Source organism: Podarcis muralis, chromosome 14 (genome assembly GCF_964188315.1).
Source record: "Podarcis muralis chromosome 14, rPodMur119.hap1.1, whole genome shotgun sequence".
In the NCBI taxonomy this organism is placed as follows: Eukaryota; Metazoa; Chordata; class Lepidosauria; order Squamata; family Lacertidae; genus Podarcis; species Podarcis muralis.
The window spans coordinates 45,813,574-45,836,540 of NC_135668.1; the positions used below are offsets into that span (position 1 = coordinate 45,813,574).

Here is a 22,967-nt window from a genome sequence, read left to right on the forward strand (position 1 = left end):
TTTTTAAAACTAGATTGTCTTAGGCAGAAATTTTTGAGATGGGGTGGTGATCAGTTGGGAAGCAGAAAGAATTTGGAATCAGTTTGCATTTAAAGGTGATCTTTACCTTATTTGCCCTTCCTGAAACAAATTGAAACACAGCAGTTCTTTGAGATTTGCACGTCTCTGAATTATGCATGCAGCGTTCCAGCCACGTGCTGTGCACAAGAATGCACTTATTAGTGTAAAATTTGCAGAAAAATATATGCACAAGAATGCAAGTGTTAGTGGAGAACATGCAAAAACAAAGGGGCTTGCCTTCACTGGAGGCTTTTAAGCAGAAGTTGCATGGCCACCTGTCGTGGTTGAGCCCTTGGTCTGTTGTGCACTGAGCTGTGCAAGAGGTGCGACGGTGTCGAAGGGGTGCATTTTCATTTTCTGCCTCCAGCCTTCCTCCTTGTGCTACCTTCAGAGCTCGCAAAGGCCCCCTGCCCTAGATAGAAGTAAGCTCTGGCCGAGCTCCAGGCTTGTCGGCAAGGCGCTGAGTCATGCTGGCCTCTCTTCCAGTCGCTCCTCGTTCTGAGAATTGTTTCCCTTGCAGGAAGAGTTGAGTGTGCAGCCCACGTTCGTTCTGCGAGGCCAGCCACACTGCTGCTGGCAGACGGGGTCTCGGGGCACCGCATATTTCAGAGCTGACCTGCTAGAGCACAAGAATGTGGACAGTCGGTGCCAAAAAATAATAATGTAAAAAGCCAGTGGGAAGCAAAAGCTGCATATCTGAATGTTCCCACCCCTGTCAAACTCCCCCCATGCAGTCTTAGAAACTCAGATACATAAGCTAGGAGCGTCTCCACCCCCATCGTTCTGCCCGGACGCTGAGGTCCAGCGCCGAGGGCCTTCTGGCGGTTCCCTCATTGCGAGAAGCAAAGCTACAGGGAACCAGGCAGAGGCCTTCTTGGTAGTGGCGCCCGCCCTGTGGAACGCCCTCCCATCAGGTGTCAAGGAGATAAACAACTACCTGACATTCAGAAGACATCTTGAGGCAGCCCTGTTCAGGGAAGTTTTTAATGTGTGACGTTTTAATGTATTTTTGGTCTTTGTGGAAGCCGCCCAGAGTGGCTGGGGAGACCCAGCCAGATGGGCGGGGTACAAATAATAAATTATTATTATTAAATGGCTCCTTAAACCCAAGGTTGCAGTCGCCAAAACGGAATGTCTAGTTTCCATTTTTGGGCAAGGCGGCTGCAAAGTCTTATTTTTCAAATGATGGACAGATTGTGATTGATTCTCAGTTAAACCTCTGGCTAGTTCAGATGACAACCTTGAGCTAGGTTAAGAACTTTTGAGAATTTAAAGAAGAAAAGTCACCTGATCCAGGGGCAGTCTGTGTGTGTGTGTGTGTGTGTGTATAGACCTATTCCGACCTCTTTTTCTTAACGGTGACTGTTCCAAAAAGCATTTCGGTTCCAGACGTTCACTCCCGATTGTGCAGATAAAACAGAATTCTACAGTACGCGGGGTATCAGTGTGTGAAAACAGCCCAGATCCAATGATCCCCAAATGATGGAGATACCAGGCACCATCCTGGCGCCCAGGCATCTTCACTTGGTCACGAGTGCCACCATGTGGGTGGCGCTGTGGGTTAAACCACAGAACCTAGGGCTTGCCGATCAGAAGGTTGGCAGTTTGAATCCCTGTGACGGGGTGAGCTCCCGTTGCTCGGTCCCTGCTCCTGCCAACCTAGCAGTTCGAAAGCACGTCAAAGTGCAAGTAGATAAATAGGTACCACTCCGGTGGGAAGGTAAACGGCGTTTCCGTGCACTGCTCTGGTTTGCCAGAAGCGGCTTAGTCATGCTGGCCACGTGACCCAGAAGCTGTACGCCGGCTTCCTCGGCCAATAAAGCGAGATGAGCGCCACAAGCCCAGAGTCGGCCACGACTGGACCTAATGGTCAGGCGTCCCTTTACCTTTACCTTTAATTTAGAACACTGCCTGCATGTGGAAAGACAGTACGCTGGGATCTTGCTGTGTGATATGCAGATGCAAATTTCTTTTGCTCCTAGGAACATAGGAAGCTGCCTGGTAGCAGACCATTAGCCTATATGGCTTGCCAGCGTCTGCTCTGGCTGACGGCAGCTCTCCAGGGTTTCAGACATAGGCCTCACCTTGCCCTGCCTGGAGATGTCTGGTATCAAACATTAGGACATTGTTCTGCATGCAAGGCTGATGCTCCACCTCTGAGCTCTGGTCCTTCTCAATCATCACTGGTTGTCCTGGAAAGCAGTCATGCAACGGGGAGAGGAGCTGCTTTAATCTTTACCTTTCCTAGTATTTTCCCACTCGAAATTGCCGATGACCTTTCTGCATCGTTTTTGATGTTTCCCTTCCATTAAAACGGACTGAAGTTAGTTATGTAACAGCATAATGAATCCTTGGGTTTCTAAAGAAATAAATAAAATCAGTTAGTTTATAGGAGAGTTTTAATAGTTTGGAAGCTGGGTCTGCCCATTTTGTCTCATTCGCGCCTCACTACCATTGCCTTAAGAAGAGTAAACGGATTGCACCAAGGTCCCACTGGTAAAGAACAGGTTCTTTACAAGTTATCAACGTTAACAGACAAACTGTGTGAAAAGGACAATGGTGATTTTGAAAAAGAATGGGAACCCTTTACAGTATATTTGCAGAAACAACAAAAAAAATGGACTCGTTGGCAGGATTTAAATAAACATTTACAATTTGATTTACAGAGAACAAGAAATATAACATTGTATTATATACAAACAGCATAATGTAGCATTTGATGTAACAAACCAGAAATGGAAGCTGAGGGAAGTCAACAGGGAGGGGGGAAATTGGAAAATGAATGTTTAGTAAGGATGCTGGATATTTGACATGTGAAAAGAAAATCAATAAAAATTATTTAAGAAAAAAAGAACATACAGTACTGAGTTTCTTTGTATTTACAAGGATGGCATCAGATTCTAACCTACACAGTGCAGCTAGTTTCTCATGGTTGTCTCATGAAGGAGGGAGAGAGAGAGTGTGCAAGAGGGGCAGGGACAGAGTTTGGGGGGCTTACTGGGAAACAACAAAGTGTAATTTCTTCATCTGTTACACTCAACCCTGCCCTCTACTCAGTGAAAGCATGCAAAGTTGCATATTAAAGGTAAAGGGACCCCTGACCATTAGGTCCAGTCGTGGCCGACTCTGGGGTTGCGGCGCTCATCTCGCTTTATTGGCCGAGGGAGCCAGCGTACAGCTTCTGGGTCATGTGGCCAGCATGACTAAGATGTTTCTGGCGAATCAGAGCAGTGCATGGAAACGCCTTTTACCTTCCCAACGGAGTGGTACCTATTTATCTACTTGCACTTTGATGTGCTTTTGAACTGCTAGGTTGGCAGGAGCAGGAACTGAGCAACGGGAGCTCACCCCGTCGCGGGGATTTGAACCGCCGACCTTCTGATCAGCAAATCCTAGGCTCTGTGGTTTAACCCACAGCGCCACCCGCGTCCCTAAAGTTCCGGATAAAGGTAAAGGTAAAGGTACCCCTGCCTGTACGGGCCAGTCTTGCCAGACTCTAGGGTTGTGCGCTCATCTCACTCTATAGGCCGGGAGCCGGTGCTGTCCGCAGACATTTCCAGGTCACGTGGCCAGCGTGACATCGCTGCTCTGGCGAGCCAGAGCCGCACACGGAAACACCGTTTACCTTCCCGCTAGTAAGCGGTCCCTATTTATCTACTTGCACCCGGGGGTGCTTTCGAACTGCTAGGTTGGCAGGCGCTGGGACCGAACGACAGGAGCGCACCCCGCCGCAGGGATTCGAACCGCCGACCTTTCGATCAGCAAGTCCTAGGTGCTGAGGCTTTAACCCACAGCGCCACCTGCGTCCCAAAAGTTCCGGATACCCTATGTTAATTATGTTGCTTATGGAGGAAGCCAAACTGCAGCCGAAGGGAAACGGCGCTGATTGTGACAAGTGCAGAGCAGGATGGAAATCCTTGCCTCCTCACATTCCTTCTCCCTACAGGCTGAAAAATACTGCATGTTGGTGGTCAGGAGGCTAATCTGAATCCTCCTTCCCAGGTGTTGGAGAATGACTCAAGCCCTGGGTTTTGCCGATCTGGGCCCCATATCTCCATCCCCTTCTCTCCCCTCTGCAACTTTTTAAAAACATAACCAAAAGAGATATAATTATTTGCTTACGGGGTTTGTGGCTGTGCTGCAAAGCAGAGAGCTTGTGCATCTTAATTTGCTGTGATTGGATTTTAAATTAGCATCTATTCGTATACATTAGCATATGTAAATTTGTCTCTTGGGCCTGCCTCTTGGCCACACCCCTGCATCTGCCTGTGATGCTGCTTTTTCTTGTATCTGACAGAGCATGCCATAAGTGCGCAATTCCTTTCCACACATCTACTGTCTGTCTCAAAAACCCTCCACTGGTTCTTCAAAACCCCAAGGCTCAATTGCTGCTTCCCACCCAGCCCCTTCCTGGTTTCTCTTCCTCTAGCTGGTGAATCTGCTGTGCCCACGGCCTTGCAAGCCCGCTGGATCTCGGGTTTAGTGCCAGGTCAGCTCATGTGCCTGAGTTGGAATTTTTTTTGCTGAGTTGGAATAAAAAAAAAAGTCTCCCCCGCCCCTTTTCTCTAGGGGCTTATGAGATCACGGTTCTAAAACCCAATCAGCAGAAATGGTTCGATGGAGCCAGCCTTGCGGGGAAGGTTGCTATCCACTTCTTAGGCTTTCTGCAAGAGCAAACCTCAGCGCGCCTCTCTGTATATGGAGATCTGTGCCTCTGCAGCCCATCTGGGTCCCATTATAGAGGGGCTGAAGAGGCACAGCCTCATAATGCAAGAATTTTGCGGTTAACTCAGCCACGGTCCACCCCCCACCCCCCCACCCCCTTTCCCCACAAGCCTCACTCAACGTATATGGTTTAACTTAACGTAATGTAATTGGGGCATTTTTTGGCGATGACGAAACTCTGCTCATTTGAAGGTAAAGCAACTGGGTGCCCTATTGTTTCCTAGACTGACTCACTTCGGAATGATAGGAGGGGGGCGAGAGGGAGATGAACAAGTTTCTCCAGCGGCACTGAAACTTCGATTTCTCTCTGATCAGGTAACGATGACCAGTTTTCCTACCAGCCCTTGGGAAGCAATAGGACAGCGTGCGTTTCTGCTCCATTATGTTGTTACTATTGCATTTGTGTTCAGTCTTTCCCATAAAGAACAGAAGGTGGCACGCCTGATTCTCCCCATTTCATCGCCACAACAACCCTGCGAGGTTGGTGAATCTGTCAACTTTGGTTTCTCGTTTTCCCTAAGTTCAGTTCTCCACAATAAGTGATTAAAAAAAAAGTCCTAATGAAAATTCACCAACGTTTTAGTCTCAAATTTATCCAGATATATACCGGTACATTTATGTATGCAAGCTTGTCACATATATAATATACATGCACGCATGCAATTTCCCTTACTACAGTGTATGGAGCTTGCAGCTCGTGGGTCAAAAATGGGGTCCAATTCGGCCTGCCAGGACATTCCCCAACCCCGGTGACATCAGCCTATGGGTGGGAGGACAGGGTTTAATTCTGCGTTGACTGCATTCTGTTCCCAGCAGGTAACAGAAACGCTCGACTGGGTCAGCAGGATTTCTATACTGTATGTATTTTTAAAATTTCTACATCACAGGGTGGTTTACAAAATAAAAATGCAAAAATACATAACATAGTAACAAGCAAAACAACACCGCTTCCCAATGTTCGAAATTAGCCAGGCGCGTTTTTTGACTGGTGCTGGTCCAATTGTAAGCACATGGAGATCTCATGGGGATGCCACGTTGGCGACCGACATCTCCGTCTGGCTGGCTGTTTCCAGCTTTCTTACACAGTTAAACAAGAAGAGCTTATTGTATTTATATCCCACCTTTTCCTCCAAGGAGTGCAGGGTTCACTGCCATTTGGCAATGAGCTTATATACCTGAGTTTCTAACACTGCTCCCTCCGTAATTTAAAAGGCCCTAGCTCAGGCTTCTTCAACCTCGGGCCCCCCCCCCCAATGTTTTGAGACTACAATTCCCAGCATCCCTGACCACTGTTCCTGCTAGCTAGGGATCATGGGAGTTGTAGGCCAAAAACACCTGGAGGGCCGACCTAGCAGTTCGAAAGCACGTCAAAGTGCAAGTAGATAAATAGGTACCGCTCTGGCGGGAAGGTAAACGGTCCCTTTACCTTTACCTTAATCTACTGGTGAAAGCTGTGAGATTAGTGAGTACCAAGGACAGAGCCCCTTCTATGGCGACTCCACATTTTCTTTGGAAGAACGTCTGGCCTCCCTTTTTGCATGTGGTTACTTTCAATGCCCCGTGCTTTTCAACAAAGGTTTTCTCTGCTGCTGCCACCTTAGCTATTTATTTATGGTTTGTTTATTCATTCTGCTTTTACAAGTATGCTGTAATCTGCTTTAGGAGGGGCTAGTTACCCCCAAAAGCGAGCTGGGAATCTATTTAGTACCATGTCAGGGGTTGAGTGTTCGAATCTGTCCTTAATGTAGTAGATGCATTTGGGAATCGTACTAAGTATATGGTGTCTAGCAGCTTAGTTAATAATAATCAGGACTGGACCTCTGCCACCTTTAATAGCTGGGCAGAAGAGGGAGGATTATCTGTCTTGGGAGCAAACAACGTCTCCCCTCACCCTTCCTAAAACTCAGCTGCAAAGAGGTCCCAGTTTTGATTGGGACTTTGGTGCAGAGGAAAGGATCTAACTTTTGCAACCATGCTGTAGCGCTTACTTAAAATCACTCTCTCACCCTACCCCGCACTGAGCAGAGAGGTACATTATTAAATCATTATGAGCTCCTGCAGAGTGTTTTTTATTTGCAGTATTTCATTGATGAAATAATCGTATATTTGTGGCGGACGGTGCATCAGTTTGATAACAGTGCACAAATGCTCCTCCTAGCACAGATCCTGCACTGAGTCGTGTTTCACGCACGTGCCTGCCTGCCTAACTTCAAACAAGTCCATCCAATCTCTTCTCTTTCTGCCTCCCTCCCGGCCGCCCTCCTTCCCCCTCCCCGGAAAAAAATCAAAACCCCCGCAAGCGCACTGGCATAGGGTTACTGATTCCACTCTCCTCCTGACAGCTGGCTTGCTCATGTTCCAAAAGAGGATCTCTTGTTTCGCTCCTGACGCAGGTTGCTGTGAAGGAGGCCGGGCTTGGCAGTTTGGCGTCAACCGGGATAGGTGAGAGCTGTCACCAGGAGGCACCCTCTCCCAAAGAAGTTCCATAGCTACCCAGCTACAGTGGAACACAAACAAAACCTTTTCACCGCTGCTATTATTATATTACTGTTATTATTTCGTTTATTTTAAAAAACACACGAGGTAGCCTTTGTTTCCGTCGTCGGCTTCCCCTTCGATATCTTGGAGAGATGCACGGTTCTTCTTAAGCCAAATGCAGGGAGTTTGCAGGCCTGTGTAAGTTGAGATTCCTGCATTGCAGCGGGGTTGGACTAGATGATCTTTGGGGAGCCCCTCCAATTCTGCAATTCCATGATTCTAGGTTTGCCAAGGGCGTACACACAGAGCCTTGCAAGGGGCTGAAATGTGGGTTGCCAGTGTGGCACTTGTGGGCACACAAACGCTTGCCTTCGTGCCCACAGGGTTCCATTCTCTCCGCCGCCCCCCAATCCCTGCTGAAATTGTGCTTGAAAGAGGCCGCCTTTAGCCAATAAAAGACTCATTTTAAAAGCCCAACCACGGTGCAGGGGCAATTTCAGTGATGCCACAGATGGGGAGATAGAGGAGTTTCGGCCCGCAGCAACTCCTCTGGTTTGCAAATGTACCCACAGGCCCTGAAAGGATGATGGCACCCTATGGACATAAACTTGTAGGCCAGACCTGCTTTGGGTGTAAACCCACTGGAGTTCTGAAACCCAGGTTTGTCCATGTAATGTGTGAAATCACACAAGGGTTGCCAAGTCTCGGAGTTGTCTCCAGTGTTAGTCTTACCCAAAGAAGACCCATTGAAATTAATGCACGTGATCTATCGATTTCAGTGGGCCCAGTCTAAATAAAACTTAGATGCAACCCTCTGTGTTTGATCTGAGGTTTCAGGGCAGGAAGGAATATCTGAGTGGAAGGTGCTAGAATTCGTGTCTAGCTACCTTCCATTGACCAGTTTCTCGCTCTTGGCTCCACCCAATGTCCAATAGGCTCCGCCTACTGTTACTGTTACTGGGTACGCGGGTGGCGCTGTGGGTTAAACCACAGAGCCTAGGACTTGCCGATCAGAAGGTTGGTGGTTCGAATCCCCGCGACAGGGTGAGCTCCCGTTGCTCGGTCCCTGCTCCTGCCCACCTAGCAGTTCAAAAGCACGTCAAAAGTGCAAGTAGATAAATAGGAAACAATGCCTTATGAGGAACGGCTAAGGGAGCTGGGCATGTTTAGCCTGGAGAAGAGGAGGTTAAGGGGTGATATGATAGCCATGTTCAAATATATAAAAGGATGTCATATAGAGGAGGGAGAAAGGTTGTTTTCTGCTGCTCCAGAGAAGCGGACACGGAGCAATGGATCCAAACTACAAGAAAGAAGATTCCACCTAAACATTAGGAAGAACTTCCTGACAGTAAGAGCTGTTCGACAGTGGCATTTGCTGCCCAGGAGTGTGGTGGAGTCTCCTTCTTTGGAGGTCTTTAAGCAGAGGCTTGACAACCATATGTCAGGAGTGCTCTGATGGCGTTTCCTGCTTGGCAGGGGGTTGGACTCGATGGCCCTTGTGGTCTATTCCAACTCTATGATTCTATGATTCTAGGTACCACTCTGGCGGGAAGGTAAATGGCGTTTCCGTGTGCTGCTCTGGTTCGCCAGAAGCGGCTTAGTCATGCTGGCCACATGACCTGGAAGCTGTACGCTGGCTCCCTCGGCCAATAAAGCGAGATCAGCACCGCAACCCCAGAGTCGTCCACAACTGGACCTAATGGTCAGGGGTCCCTTTACCCTTTACCTTACTGTTACTCAAAATATTTGGGAGGACTGTTTTAGAGAGACAAAGTGTGATTGTCGGCTTGTGTATGCCTGTGTTGCAGCTGACCACCATCTTTGAAGGGGAAATCCCCTTTTCTCTTATCCAGGAAGGAATGACTCTTTCAAATCTATTTATCATAAAGGTATCTGCTATCCACATTTTTATTACTTTTTTTCCTTCCATTCATATTACAAGCCATTTGGCGTTTATCTGATGGCTTAAGCTAAAAACAAGGGTCATCGAGGTCACTCCTGACCTAAAAATAAAAATCAGATTCTGCCTTTGTGCACAGAGAGGAACATTTCTAGGAAAGTGGGCAGTGTTCCGGCCGAGAAACAACAGCACATTACTCACAAACGACCCCACCCTCAACCTGATCTCCCTAAAGTATTATTCCTCTGAAGTAACTATCTCCTCTGAAGTCGACTTTCAGGTAACTCTTCCATCTGCCTACAGTTCTTAGTAGATGCTTCTGTTTCATAACTCATTTATTTCATAAGAATTATATGCCACCTGATTGTTAAAAAAACAACAAGGAAGCCTCAAAGCAGTTTTTAGAATACTAGAATTCAACAACGGCAAGGTTTTTAGAAACAGTACTCAATATTATAGCTAAATAATAAAATGTTATAATTAGCAATGCGTTTTTATTATGTCATTAACTGCTTGGGGACTTTTTGTGCAACCAGAGTTGCCTTGGGGCAAGAAAAAACGACTAACAATTTTTTTAATAGTAAGTGGGATAGCTCAGTCCGTAGAGCACGAGACTCTTAATGTCAGGGTTGTGGGTTCGAGCCCCACTTTGGGCAAAAAGATTCCTGCTTTGCAGCGGGTTGGGCTAGATGACCGCCGGGGTCCCATCCCAAAGTAGGATCTTATGATTTCCTAAGCCTACTTTGGGTTGCAACGTGGTTTGATTCAGTTACAATTTTGTACATGAATGGGGCATGCCTTTCAGTGAGCCCACCAGACAGGGAGTGAAATATCGGGGTGCTGGCATGGGTGTAGCCAGGATTTATCTTGTGGGGGGCAGGTAGCCAGGATTGGGGGGTGGGAGGGGGCAGGACACCCACCTGTCATCATACTCTGCAGATTCGGAAATGTCTCCACAACAGTTCTTTTACTTTTATTTTGACCCCCAAGTGCTTCGAAAAATCTGTCCATCTTTCTACAGTGCAGAGCTTTCCCCCTGCCGTAAAAAAATGTTTAGGGGTGCATACTCTCATTTTCCTATTCCTATTGAAATACTGCCCCTCAATGAGGCCAAACTTTAGATTCACAAAATGTTTAGGTGTATGAGCCCCTCAGAAAGAAAAAAAGCACCGCTACACTGTATACAGTACTTGTGATTAAGTATTTTTATTTATTTGCTTGATTGGGAGGGAGGGAGGGAGGGAGGGAGGGGCGGCAGCTGCCCATGGGTGCCGCTCGCCCCCCTTTCCGCGCTTGCAGAGGAAGGGTCCCCGGTTCGAATCCTGAGCCGGCGTTTCCAATGCAAAAAGTCTCGCTTGGGCTGCTGGATCAATCTCCTTTTTGGGCGAGCGGCAGTAGCAGCAGGAGGAGGAGGAGGCTGCAATGAGCAGCCTCCGTGTCCCGTCCCAGAGCTGCCGTCTCCCTTCCGCCCCGATTCCCGGGAGCCGGGGCTTTTCCTCGCCCGCCCCCCCGCGGGCAGCCTGGCCGCTGCCTCCCCGAGCTGGCGGCCTTCCAGTTTCCTGTTTGACGTCACGGGCCTCTCTCTTTCTCTCCTCTCTCCTGCCGCTGCTGCTCTTTTTTGCAACTTGCGCTGCGTTCCGCTTGTAATTCGAGAAGCCCCCGGAACGGGGCAACCTCAGCTGCCGCCTGGAGAGATCGCGCTGCGCTTTACTACCGCCGGGAGTTGGTTCTCCCTCCTCCCTGCTGCCTCTCTCGCGGGGTCTCTTTTTTTAGCCTGCGGGAGGAAAAGGGGGAAAAAAAATAAAAAAATCCGGATTGCTTTGACTCTGTGCAAACCTTTCCTCCCTCCACTCGCCTCCTTGCTGCGGGTTTTCTGCACGCCGAGAGCACGAAGGAAGAGTGTTTTATTTTTTTTAAAGGGAGCAGGAGGCGAAAACAAGCAATTGGCGGATAAAGTTCTAGTCCGCAAGAACTTGGGAGCATGCACCCGTGCTTTTCTGACTAGCCGCCGCTTCTTGCAGCCGACCCGGGGTTGCTTTTCTGCAGGGCGCAAAATCGCCCCTCCGAGGAGTGCCGTTCGCTGTTCTTTCACTTCTGGGAAACCAACATGGACAGAAAACAAGGTAGATGTGTTGCAACTGTCGGAAAAAGGGTGGCGGAAGGCTTAAGCGGTCGATTGCAATGCAGCTCGTGCTGCTCCCAAGACTCCTTTAAATGCCCTGCGTGCAATTGCTAATTTTAATTTTTTTTATTTTGCAAAGGAGGGTCTGTGCTCGGCGGAGAGTCGCAGGAAACTTGCATGGTTTTGCGGGGAGGTGCCGGGAACAGTCGGAGGAAGGGATTTGCAAGGTGGGGGGTGGGGGCGGCTGAAATGTCATCCTGGTTCAATCCTGAGCGTGCAAAAAAAAAAAAAAGTTTTGCGGGGGGGGGGAAGAGTTGGGTGGTGCATTTTGTGTGTGTGTGGGTCTGCGCAGAAATGCTTCCCCGTTGCACAACTTTACCCCCCCCCCCCCAGCGCCGGGTTATTGTTCTGCAGAGCATTTTAACGTTGCATGCTGCCTTGCAAGCCCCCCCCCCCCGCTCCCCTTTCCAAGTTCTGATTTTAGCTTTGGCAGTTGACAGGTAACGCTCTCTGGGGTTGCCTCTGCAGCTGCTGCTGAGTTTTTACCCCCCCCCCCCCTTCTTTTCCCTTCCTTTGCACAGGCCTCTGCGACTTGGAAAGGGGACTTTTCTTAGTGATCTGCTTTTTCCTCTCTCGTCCGCCTCCCCTCCCCCACGCCCAGTTGCAACTTCTGCAAACAAAAAGGTCACTTGGCCCCTTGCAGGAGAAAGCTCTCCGGGGGTCGGCGACGGGGTGATGGGCGGCAGCTAGAGGCTTAACCCCCCCCCCCCCAAGTGCTTGCAAAGCTTGCAATGTCCATAGTTGTTTTGTGTGTGTGTGTGAATGACAGAGAACGTGCGCGCGCGCGCACCTAAAAGCTCTCTGTTCCTAGACCAAGATGTGCTCGGTCCATTTATTTGTTCTGCAGTCTCCAGTTGTTTGTGGACGGGTCTGCATAAAAGGCGGATCTACACGGATCCTCATGGATCCTCCAGTTTTTTAAAAATAATTCCAACAAATGCAGTGTCAAATCACACCTAGAAGGCACGCCTACAAACTGGACTATAAAAAACGTGGATCCAACAATTTGCCGCGCTGCAGCACCATAAAAACATGGATCCGAGGCACGGATCCTCATGAATTCATATGATTTTTATATTGAAACAAAATAAAAACACCATGCTACTGTAGACCACATCTTAGTCGGTAGGAGGAACCAAAAAAATCACGCATCCACTGTTTCGTGGTGCCGCAATGGCGCAAAAACATGGTTAAAAAACACGGATCCTCATGAATCCTCATGATTTTTGCACTAGATCAGCCCAAACTCACTTTCAAATTACACATCATGTCCAGGGGCACAACATCCACCACAGAAATCACGGATCCATGGCTTCCTGGCCATACCATGGCCCAAAAACGTGGTTTTCAAGAACGGATCCTCATGGATCCTCACACTTTTTGCATTGGGCCAACCCAAACTCACCGTCAAATCACATATCATAATAAGGGGCACAGCCTACACCACAAAAAACTCGGATCCACGCCTGCCTGGCCACGCCCTGGCCCAAAAACGTGGTTCCGAAGCACGGATCCTCATGAATCCTCATGATTTTTGCACTAGATCAGCCCAAAGTCACCATCAGATCAAACATCATGGCCAGCAGCACAGCATGCAACACAAAAATCACGTATCCACGGCTTCCTGGCGAAACCATGGCCCAAAAACTTGGTTCCGAACCACAGATCCTCATGGATCCTCATGTTTTTTGCATCGGGCCACCCCAAACTCACCGACAAATCACACATCATGTCCAGAGGCACAGCCTGCACCACAAAAATCACGGATCCACGGCTTCCTGACCATACCGTGGCCCAAAAACGTGGTTTTGAAGCACGGATCCTCATGGATCCTCACGCTTTCTGCATTGGGCCAACCCAAACTCACCATCAAATCACACATCATGTCCAGGGGCACAGCCTGCACCACAAAAATCACGGATCCACGGCTTCCTGACCATACCGTGGCCCAAAAACGTGGTTTTGAAGCACGGATCCTCATGGATCCTCACGCTTTCTGCATTGGGCCACCCCAAACTCACCGTCAAATCACACATCATGTCCAGAGGCACAGCCTGCACCACAAAAATCACGGATCCACGGCTTCCTGACCATACCGTGGCCCAAAAACGTGGTTTTGAAGCACGGATCCTCATGGATCCTCACGCTTTCTGCATTGGGCCAACCCAAACTCACTGTCAAATCACACATCATGCCCAGGGGTACAGATTACACCACAAAAAACTCAGATCCACGGCTTCCTGGCCACTCCAAGGCCCAAAAACGTGGTTCCGAAGCACGGATCCTCATGGATCCTCACGCTTTTTGCATTGGGCCAACCCAAACGCACCATCAAATCACACATCATGTCCAGGGGCACAGCCTGCACCACAAAAAACTCGGATCCACGGCTTCCTGACCATACCGTGGCCCAAAAACGTGGTTTTGAAGCACGGATCCTCATGGATCCTCACGCTTTCTGCATTGGGCCAACCCAAACTCACTGTCAAATCACACATCATGTCCAGGGGCACAGCTTACACCACAAAAATCTCGGATCCACGGCTTCCTGGCCACTCCAAGGCCCAAAAACGTGGTTCCGAAGCACGGATCCTCATGGATCCTCACGCTTTCTGCATCAGGCCACCCCAAACTCACCATCAAATCACACATCATTCCCAGGGGCAGAGCCTGCACCACAGAAAACTCGGATCCACGGCTTCCTGGCCACTTCATGGCCCAAAAACGTGGTTTTGAAGCACGGATCCTCATGGATCCTCACGCTTTTTGCATCGGGCCACCCCAAACTCACCATCAAATCACACATCATGTCCAGAGGCACAGCCTGCACCACAAAAATCACGGATCCACGGCTTCCTGACCATACCGTGGCCCAAAAACGTGGTTTTGAAGCACGGATCCTCATGGATCCTCACGCTTTCTGCATTTGGCCACCCCAAACTCACTGTCAAATCACACATCATGTCCAGGGGCACAGCTTACACTACAAAAAACTCGGACCCACGGCTTCCTGGCCAATCCATGGCCCAAAAACGTGGTTTTGAAGCACGGATCCTCATGGATCCTCACACTTTTTGCATTGGGCCAACCCAAACTCACTGTCAAATCACACATCATGTCCAGGGGCACAGCTTACACCACAAAAAACTCGGATCCACGGCTTCTGGCCACTCCAAGGCCCAAAAACGTGGTTTTGAAGCACGGATCCTCATGGATCCTCACGCTTTTTGCATTGGACCAACCCAAAATCACTGTCAAATCACACATCATATCCAGGGGCACAGCCTGCACCACAAAAATCATGGATCCACGGCTTCCTGGCCATACCGTGGCCCAAAAACGTGGTTTTGAAGCACGGATCTTCATGGATCCTCACGCTTTTTGCATTGGGCCAACCCAAACTCACCATCAAATCACACATCATGTCCAGGGGTACAGTCTGCACCACAAAAGACTAGCATCCACGGTTATCTGGCAACGCCATGGCCCAAAAACGTCGTTTTGAAGGTCGGATCCTCATGGATCCTAACGCTTTTTTCATTGGGCCAACCAAAAATCAACGGCAAATCACACATCATTTCCAGGGGCACAGCCTGCACCAGGAAAATCACGGATCCATGGCTTCCTGGCCACTCCATGGCTCAAAAACATGGTTTTGAAGCACGGATCCTCATGGATCATCACACTTTTTGCATTGGGGAACCCCAAATTCACCCTTCATTCACATATCTTGTACATAACCACAGATCTGACCACAAACATCATGGATCTACTGCTTCATGGCCCTGGCCAGATGCTACCCTGGATATATTGGCCAATTTTTAGGTGGGTGTGCTGGGATGGAGGAAACGGAGTCGGCTGAATCTCTATCCTTTAAAGATGGGCGTCCAATGGCTGGGCCAGAATAATTTCAGTTTGGTTTGCCAGCTCCCAGCTCTTCATGGGGTGCAATAGTCACCTGTAGCTGCCATCAGGAGTCCTGGTGTGATCCTGGATGCTTCTGTCTCTATGGAGGCATTGGTCACAAATGTAGCCAAACTGGAATTTTTGAATCTATGTCAGGTTAGGCAATCGGCACTGTACCTGTCCCTTTCCAACCTAGCCATGGTGATCCATGCAGTAGCCACCTGCATACAGTACTAGAGTACTTTAACTTGCTATACACCTGAGCCGGGGAGTGCAGGGTTTAAATATGTGTGTGTGTGTGTGTGTGTGTGTGTGTGTGTGTGAGAGAGAGAGAGAGAGAGAGAGAGAGAGAGAGAGAGAGATGCAGGGCTACCCTTGAGACTGCTCCAGAAACTCCAAATGGTCTAAAATGCAGATGCATGAGTTCTTTCTTGGACTTTGTGGAGAGCCCACATTCAGTTGGTTGTTAATCAGCTGGATTGGCTCCAGGTGGAGTATCAAATCAGGTTCAATGTTTTGGTGCTAATCTTTAAAGCCCTAAACAGTCTGTGACCTTTCTTATCTGTGGGAATTATCTTCCAATACACCCCCATGAGTGTGATGCTCATCTAACAGCAACCTACTGGTGGTCCCTGGCCCAAAACATATCCAGCTGTCCTCAACCAGAGCCAGAGCCTTTTTGGTGGAACACTTTGTCTAATGAGACCAGGGCTCAGTGCAATCTATCTCAGTTCTCTCACTTGTCATGGTGAGTGGGCTTGCACATTCCTATGACCCTTGTGAGTGAAGCCGTTGGGAATCTCGTACTCCCAGCAGGGTCACCCAAGGTGGTAAGGTCAAAGAAAATTAAATATGCTCAGAGTCCTGTAGTGATTTCATGCTCTTTATTGCAGCTTGTAAAACAGTGACTGAATTTCCCCCAAAACCTCAGGCTTTTATATACATTATTTACACAATGAGTCCCGTCTGAATGGCTGGTTCTGCTTCCCTCCTGGAGCCTGATTGGTCTTTCCTGCAAGCCAATCAATTCTTGCATTCTAGGATCCTACTTGCCTATTGTTCTAGGATCCAAGCTTAGTACATAACAGGGAAGGGGCTAGACAAAGAATGAGCCAAGAAGTCCTCAATGGCAGAACAGGCGGGTGATAACAAGCAGTGTGTTACAACGGCTGTGAAGGCGGATGAAGGCTGCATGAGATAGGATCCACCAGTTCGTCGTGACTACTCATGCCATCAGAACAGAGCCCTATTGCGAAGGCTGTGCGTTGGTCAGTGTGCACTGATCTACACACATAAAACAAATTCACACACAGGCATCTTCCAAAAACCCAACCCAACCCCCCCCCCCAACCCAACCCCCATGGCGATCACTAAATGGCTACAGGGGCAGGAATGTGAAGCCCCTAGTCATGAACCGACACATGGGCGTTCAGTCGTTCTGACTCAAGGAATAAGGCAGTTGAGCAGCTCAGCAGCTGTATCCATGACTGAGCAGCCCTTTTTAGGATCCACTATTCTCACCCCGAAAAGGAGAAGAGGCTGGAAATGGTGCCCTAAACATAGTATGCCTCCCTTTTTCCCTGACTGGATTACCGCGCCCAGGTGGAATCTCTTTTCCCATAGTTTGAATCTATTATTCTGCATCCTAGTCTCTAGAACAGCAGAAAACAAGCTTGCTCCCTCTTCAACATGACATCCCTTCAAATATTTAAACATGGCTATCATGTCACTCCTTAATCTTCTCTTCTCTAGATTAAACAAATCCAGCTCCCTAAGTCTCTCCTCATAGGGCTTGGATTACAGACCTTTTACATTTTGGTCACCCACCTCTGGACATGTTCCAGCTTGACAATATCCTTCTTCAACTGGACACAGTATTTCAGGTGTGGTCTGACCAACCAGAATAGTGTGGTAGCATTCCTTCACTTGATCTAGACACTATACTCCTATTGATGCAGCCCAGAATTGCATTGGCGTTCTTAGCTGCCACATCACACTGTTGACTCATATTCAGCTTGTGGTCAACTAAGACTCCCAGATCCCTTTCACTGGTACTGTTGTCAAGCCAAGTGTCCCCCACCTGTGCATTTCATTTTTTCTATCCAGGTGTAGTACCTTACATTTCTCCCTATTGAACTCCATATTGTTGGTTTTGGCCCAGCTCTCTAGGCTATTCAGGTCATTTTGAATTCTGACCCTGTCCTCTGGTGTATTAGCAACCTGTCAGGGAACTGACATCAGAGACACGGGAGAAGGAGAGGGTCTCAGACTCTGCAGGTGAAGGTCCTAGCACAAGGGGGAGACTCAGCTCGGTGGAAGGGGAAGGAAATACGCGTGACACCAAGAGTCCAGGAGAGCAATGGGAAGAGGAGGTGGAAGGGCTCCGGGATTCTTCCCTGGAAGTCAGTGAAGAGAGCCCAGGCACTCCGCTACCCACGCCCACCCTGCGCAGGAGACTCCCGTGCAATGAGAGGCGGAGACGATTAGGTGTCAAACAGCTTTTATGATGAGTTTGGCCTGGCCCAATGCGAAAAGCGTAAGGATCCATGAGGATCCGTGCTTCAAAACTACGTTTTTGGGCCACGGTATGGCCAGGAAGCCGTGGATCTCAGTTTTTTGTGGTCCGGGCTGTGCCGCCGGCGATGATGTGTGATTTGATGGTGAATTTGGGCTGATCTAGTGCAAAAAGCGTGAGGATCCATGAGGATCCGTGCTTCAAAACCACGTTTTTGGGCCACGGTATGACCAGGAAGCCGTGGATCCGTGATTTTTGTGGTGCAGGCTGTGCCCCTGGCTATGACGTGTGATCTGACGGTGAGTTTGGGTTGGCCCAATGCGAAAAGCGTGAGGATCCATGAGGATCCGTGCTTCAAAACCATGTATTTGGGCCATGCCGTTGCCAGATAACCGTGGACCTGAGTTTTCTGTGCTGCAGGCTGTGCCCCTGGACATGATGTTTGATATGACAGTGAATTTGGGGTGGCCTAATGCAAAAAGCGTTAGGATCTGTGCAGATCCGACCTTCAAAACCACGTTTTTGGGCCATGCCGTTGCCAGATAACCGTGGACCTGAGTTTTCTGTGCTGCAGGCTGTCCCCCTGGACATGATGTTTGATATGACAGTGAATTTGGGGTGGCCTAATGCAAAAAGCGTTAGGATCCGTGCAGATCCGACCTTCAAAACCACGTTTTTGGGCCACGGTATGGCCAGGAAGCCGTGGATCCATGATTTTTGTGGTGGATGCTGTGCCCCTGGCCATGATGTTTGATCTGATGGTGACTTTGGGCTGATCTAGTGCAAAAATAATGAGGACCCATGAGGATCCGTGCTTCGAAACCACGTTTTTGGTCCATGGCGTTGCCAGATAACCGTGGATCCGAGTTTTTTGTTGTGTAGGCTGTGCCCCTGGACATGATGTGTGATTTGACGGTGAGTTTAGGGTAGCTCAATGCAAAAAGCGTGAGGATCCATGAGGATCCGTCCTTCAAAACCACATTTTCGGGCCATGGATTTACCAGGAAGTCATGGATCCGTGACTTTTGTGGTGTAGGCTGTGCTCCTGGCTATGATGTGTGATTTGACAGTGAGTTTGGGGTGGTCCAATGCAAAAAGCGTGAAGATCCATGAGGATCCGTGGTCCGGAACCACGTTTTTGGGCCACGGTATGGCCAGGAAGCCGTGGATCCGTGATTTTTGTGGTGGATGCTGTGCCCCTGGCCATGATGTTTGATCTGATAGTGACTTTGGGCTGGTCTTGTGCAAAAATCATGAGGATCCATGAGGATCCATGCTTCGGAACCACGTTTTTGGGCCACGGTATGGCCAGGCAGGTGTGGATCCGAGTTTTTTGGGGTGTAGGCTGTGCCCCAGGCTATGATATGTGATTTGACAGTGATTTTGGGTTGGCTCAATGCAAAAAGCGTGAGGATCCATGAAGATCCGTGCTTTAAAACCACGTTTTTGGGCCATGGAGTGGCCAGGAAGCCGTGGATCCGAGTTTTTTGTGGTGCAGGCTGTGCCCCTGGGAATGATGTGTGATTTGACGGTGAGTTTGGGTTGGTCCAATGCAAAAAGCGTGAGGATCCATGAGGATCCGTGCTTTGGAACCACGTTTTTGGGCCATGGAGTGGGGAGGAAGCCGTGGATCCGAGTTTTTTGTGGTGTAAGCTGTGCCCCTGGGAATGATGTGTGATTTGACGGTGAGTTTGGGTTCGCCCAATGCAAAAAGCGTGAGGATCCATGAGGATCCGTGCTTTGGAACCACGTTTTTGGGCCATGAAGTGACCAGGAAGCCGTGGATCCGAGTTTTTTGTGGTGCAGGCTGTGCCCCTGGGAATGATGTGTGATTTGATGGTGAGTTTGGGTTGGCACAATGCAGAAAGCGTGAGGATCCATGAGGATCCGTGCTTTGGAACCACGTTTTTGGGCCATGGAGTGGCCAGGAAGCCGTGGATCCGAGTTTTTTGTGGTGTAAGCTGTGCCCCTGGACATGATGTGTGATTTGACGGTGAGTTTGGGTTGGCCCAATGCAAAAAGTGTGAGGATCCATGAGGATCCGTGCTTCGGAACCACGTTTTTGGGCCATGGCATTGCCAGATAACCGTGGATCTGAGTTTTTTGTGGTGCAGGCTGTGCCCCTGGGAATGATGTGTGATTTGACGGTGAATTTGGGTTGGCCCAATGCAAAAAGCGTGAGGATCCATGAGGATCCGTGCTTTGGAACCACGTTTTTGGGCCATGGAATGGGGAGGAAGCCGTGGATCCGAGTTTTTTGTGGTGTAAGCTGTGCCCCTGGACATGATGTGTGATTTGACGGTGAGTTTGGGTTGGCCCAATGCAAAAAGTGTGAGGATCCATGAGGATCCGTGCTTCGGAACCACGTTTTTGGGCCATGGCATTGCCAGATAACCGTGGATCTGAGTTTTTTGTGGTGCAGGCTGTGCCCCTGGGAATGATGTGTGATTTGACGGTGAGTTTGGGTTGGCCCAATGCAAAAAGCGTGAGGATCCATGAGGATCCGTGCTTTGGAACCACGTTTTTGGGCCATGGAGTGGGGAGGAAGCCGTGGATCCGAGTTTTTTGTGGTGTAAGCTGTGCCCCTGGGAATGATGTGTGATTTGACGGTGAGTTTGGGTTGGCCCAATGCAAAAAGTGTGAGGATCCATGAGGATCCGTGCTTCGGAACCACGTTTTTGGGCCATGGCATTGCCAGATAACCGTGGATCCGAGTTTTTTGTGGTGCAGGCTGTGCCCCTGGGAATGATGTGTGATTTGACGGTGAGTTTGGGTTGGTCCAATGCAAAAAGCGTGAGGATCCATGAGGATCCGTGCTTTGGAACCACGTTTTTGGGCCATGGAGTGGCCAGGATGCCGTGGATCCGAGTTTTTTGTGGTGCAGGCTGTGCCCCTGGGAATGATGTGTGATTTGATGGTGAGTTTGGGTTGGCACAATGCAGAAAGCGTGAGGATCCATGAGGATCCGTGCTTTGGAACCACGTTTTTGGGCCATGGAATGGCCAGGAAGCCGTGGATCCGAGTTTTTTGTGGTGTAAGCTGTGCCCCTGGACATGATGTGTGATTTGACGGTGAGTTTGGGCTGATCTAGTGCAAAAATCATAAGGATTCATGAGGATCCGTGCTTCGGAACCACGTTTTTGGGCCAGGGCGTGGCCAGGCAGGTGTGGATCCGAGTTTTTTGTGTTGTAGGCTGTGCCCCTTACTATGATATGTGATTTGACGGTGAGTTTGGGTTGGCCCGATGCAGAAAGCGTGTGGATCCATGAAGATCCGTTCTTGAAAACCACGTTTTTGGGCCACGGTTTCGCCAGGAAGCCGTGGATGCGTGATTTCTGTGGTGGATGTTGTGCCCCTGGACATGATTTGTAATTTGAAAGTGAGTTTGGGCTGATCTAGTGCAAAAATCATGAGGATCCATGAGGATCCGTGTTTTTTAACCATGTTTTTGCGCCCCTGCGCCCCCCCGAAACAGTGGATGCGTGATTTTTTTGATGCTTTCTACAGAGTAAGACATGGTCTACAGTATCATGGTGGTTTTATTTAATTTGAATGAAAAAATCATATGAATTCACGAGGATCCGTGTAGATCCGCCTTTTACCTTTTTCCTTTGTGGACCATGGGGGGGGGGTTATAATTCTGGGGTATAAGGCGATGCACTCTGCACGTGCACAAAAGCAGGGGTTTTTTTGCCTTGCCATGCATGCGTTCGGAACATGTATATATCTCTGTGTGCTCCCGGGGACCTGATGGCGCAGAAAGGCCCCTTTGGAGAGAGGGGTGGGGAAAAAACTCGAACTTTTGTCCCGCTCGCTCAGGACTCCGTGTACTTTCTTGCAATCTCTGCCGGATTAAGGCATGCCTTCGGAACATCTCTTGATGTCTGCGGTGGTTTCGCGTTGAGCAAGTTTCCAGTTCTCGGGGCTGGCTGAAAGAAAAGTTTGGCTGTAGAAAGGAAAAGTTTGCAGACATGCACAGAATTTCTGCCGCATCTCTTGCACGGGGAGGGGCAGGGCTGGACGCGGAAAGGCACTCTTGCTTCGCAGCCTATTTTATCCTTCCTCTTGAGGCAACATCTGTGCAGTGCGCACCAGGCAGGAATCCTTGCAAGCAGACGTAAGAATATGCATCCAGCTTGCTTGGATCAGTTTCAGTGGCTCCTCTAAGTCCAGCATCCTGTTCTCACAGTGGCCGGCCAGAAAACCACAAGTAGGATTTGAGCCCCAGAGAGCTCTTCCCTCCCGGAGTTTCCGGCAACTGATATTCAGAAGTATTGCTGCTTCTGTGACCCACTGCTGCTTCCAGAGACAGAGTGTACCATGCTTTCAGATGGGGAGTCTTCTCTAACTGTGCCGGGAAGTGCTATGAAATTGGGACCTTCTACATCAGGGGTCAGCAAACTTTTCCAGCAGGGGGCCCGTCCACTGTCCCTCAGACCTTGTGGGGGGCCATATTTTTTGGGGGGTGGGGGAAGGAACGAATTCCTATGCTCCACAAATAACCCAGAGATGCATTTTAAATAAAAGGACACATTCTGCTCTTGTTATAATACGCTGATTCCCGGACCGTCCGCTGGCCAGATTTAGAAGGCGATTGGGCCAGATCCGGCCCCCGGGCCTTAGTTTGCCTACCCATGGTGTAGCCAGTGACCCTCCCCCCTAGAGAAATAGGTGCCGGTTCACTCCTTTTTTCAAAGCCACCAACCTCAGTGGTTTTATATATCCTGTTGTCAACACGTGGGAAGGGCTTGTTGATTTGCCAAAGACCACCCATTCAGTTTGTGCAGAGGGTGGGATTTAAGGCTTTCCAGGTCATCCCTTGTGTACTTACTACGCCAGTGGTTATCTCACACAGAGGACAGGATGGTTTGAGCATATTGCACTGATCCTGGCCCAGCTGCACTTAATTGCCAATCATTTTCCAGGCCCTTTCCCCACCCCCCCACCCCGAAACTTCAGGAATTATAGCTCTGCAAAGGGGCCCTGGGAATCTCCTGACAACTCCCAGAACCCTTAGCAAACGACAGCTCCCAGTATTCTTTGGGTGGCAAGCCATGACTCTTGAAAGTGATATGATACTGCTTTAAAAATATAGTGCAGATGGAGACTCGGAGGAATAAAGCCATCCAAACAGCTGAAGACATTGTATACCGAAATGTCTGGGCAAATAAAAGTTTTGTCAGCTTGGCACATAGCGCGGT

The 22,967-nt window shown here is 49.2% G+C and overlaps 1 protein-coding gene across 2 annotated transcripts in view; it reads left to right on the plus strand.

Annotated features, from left to right (window-relative positions):
- MAP2K3 (mitogen-activated protein kinase kinase 3) overlaps window positions 1–22,967 on the plus strand; it is a 73,436-nt gene that overhangs the window by 23,812 nt on the left and 26,657 nt on the right. The window contains exon 1 of one of the 2 annotated variants that reach the window (XM_028705601.2): window positions 10,603–11,286. The exons of the other annotated variant lie outside the window; for it this stretch is intronic. Coding sequence (XP_028561434.1) covers window positions 11,271–11,286 — 16 coding nt within the window. The 5' untranslated portion in view covers window positions 10,603–11,270. Of the gene's footprint in view, window positions 1–10,602; window positions 11,287–22,967 lie in introns of those variants that run through there. 2 annotated transcript variants of the gene reach the window in all.